The 1398-nt window shown below is 48.9% G+C and overlaps 1 protein-coding gene across 1 annotated transcript; it reads right to left on the reverse strand.

Annotated features, from left to right (window-relative positions):
• Positions 1-207: 207 nt before the first annotated feature.
• Positions 208-597, reverse strand: PHACADRAFT_202584 (uncharacterized protein; the record flags this gene model as incomplete). The annotated part of the gene is made up of 2 exons (XM_007402760.1): positions 208-492; positions 562-597. The coding sequence occupies 2 exons, from the start codon at positions 595-597 to the stop codon at positions 208-210; spliced, it is 321 nt and encodes a 106-aa protein (XP_007402822.1).
• Between the last annotated feature and the right edge of the window lie 801 nt (positions 598-1398).

Raw genomic sequence — 1398 nt, forward strand, 5'->3', positions numbered from 1 at the left:
TTCGTCAATAAAGGGTACCACCCTTATGAAGGAACCCAACCGGTACGAGAAGGACTAAGTGAAAACGTCCAACAATTTGTCGATAGAATGGGTCGAGTACGCGAAGATACTAGCGCGGCTATCAGTCTAGCGCAGGAGTCTATGAAGCGCTTCTATGACCGAAAGAGAAAGAGCGGACTGGAATACAAAGTTGGGGATAAAGTTTGGCTAGAAGGAATAAACATCCGAACCGACAGGCCAATGAAGAAGCTCGACGATAAGCGATATGGACCCTTCAAGGTCAAACGCAAAGTCGGCGCTTCCGCCTATGAATTGGAACTCCCACGTCAATGGAAACAACACCCCGTTTTCAATGAAAGCCTTCTCAGTCCCTTCAAAGAACACACGTATCCCTCTCAGCGACGTGAACCGGTAGTCCCTGACCTCGTAAATGGCGAGGAAGAATGGGAAGTCGAAGAAATCCTTGACTCCCGTCGTGACCGAAACGGAAATCTAGAGTATCAGGTACTCTGGAAGAACAGCCCCCACGGCGATTGCCGTTCCTGGGAATCACGAGCAAACTTGACTAATTGTCAGGAACTCCTTCAAGAATTCCATGCTAGACGTCCTGACAAACCCGCGCCTATGACGATTCGAATTCCCCCCCTATTAACACGATCTGTTCACATACTCACGCGTGATACCACTCTTTTGGTACAACGGATGGGTGGGATTCTCCCGAAGCAAGGATCTGAAGAGTCGGCTGGGCTTGATCTCTACTCGGCTGAAAGTGTTAAGATACCGGCACGGGATCGCAAGATTGTCGGCACTGGCATAGCAATGCGTGCCCCTCACGGAACTTATGCACGAATTGCACCACGAAGTGGGTTAGCAGTCAAAGGAATAGATGTTGGCGCTGGGGTGGTAGACCGAGATTACACCGGAGAAGTGCGTGTAGTGTTGATCAACTCCACCAATCAACCATTCCAGGTACACGCCGGCGATCGAATCGCACAAGTCATTTTGGAACGCATTGCGTCATGCGATATCGAGGAGGTGTCCAGTTTAATAGAGACTCAACGAGGATCAGGAGGTTTTGGATCGACGGGTAAATAATCGTGAGGACACGATTCTTGACGGGAGGGTAATGTCATGAATATTACACAATCCGGATGGTTCTCCCGGATTCCATGGTATTCTTTTACTTTCTATACACCTCCGTATATTCGTAGGATATTCTAGATATTCAGTCTGACATGTATATAAGGAGCTCGTACTGCTCAATAACAAGCCAGACTCGAGCTGGTCTTTCTTCACTCACATTCCTCTCGTCTGTCTCCTCAGTATTGTCGTAGCTCAGTCCAATTGGATTGTTAGTTGCTGACACTAGCCGGACCAGGGACCGCCAAGCGCCTGTCA

This window comes from Phanerochaete carnosa, assembly GCF_000300595.1.
Source record: "Phanerochaete carnosa HHB-10118-sp unplaced genomic scaffold PHACAscaffold_400, whole genome shotgun sequence".
Lineage (NCBI taxonomy): Eukaryota > Fungi > Basidiomycota > Agaricomycetes > Polyporales > Phanerochaetaceae > Phanerochaete > Phanerochaete carnosa.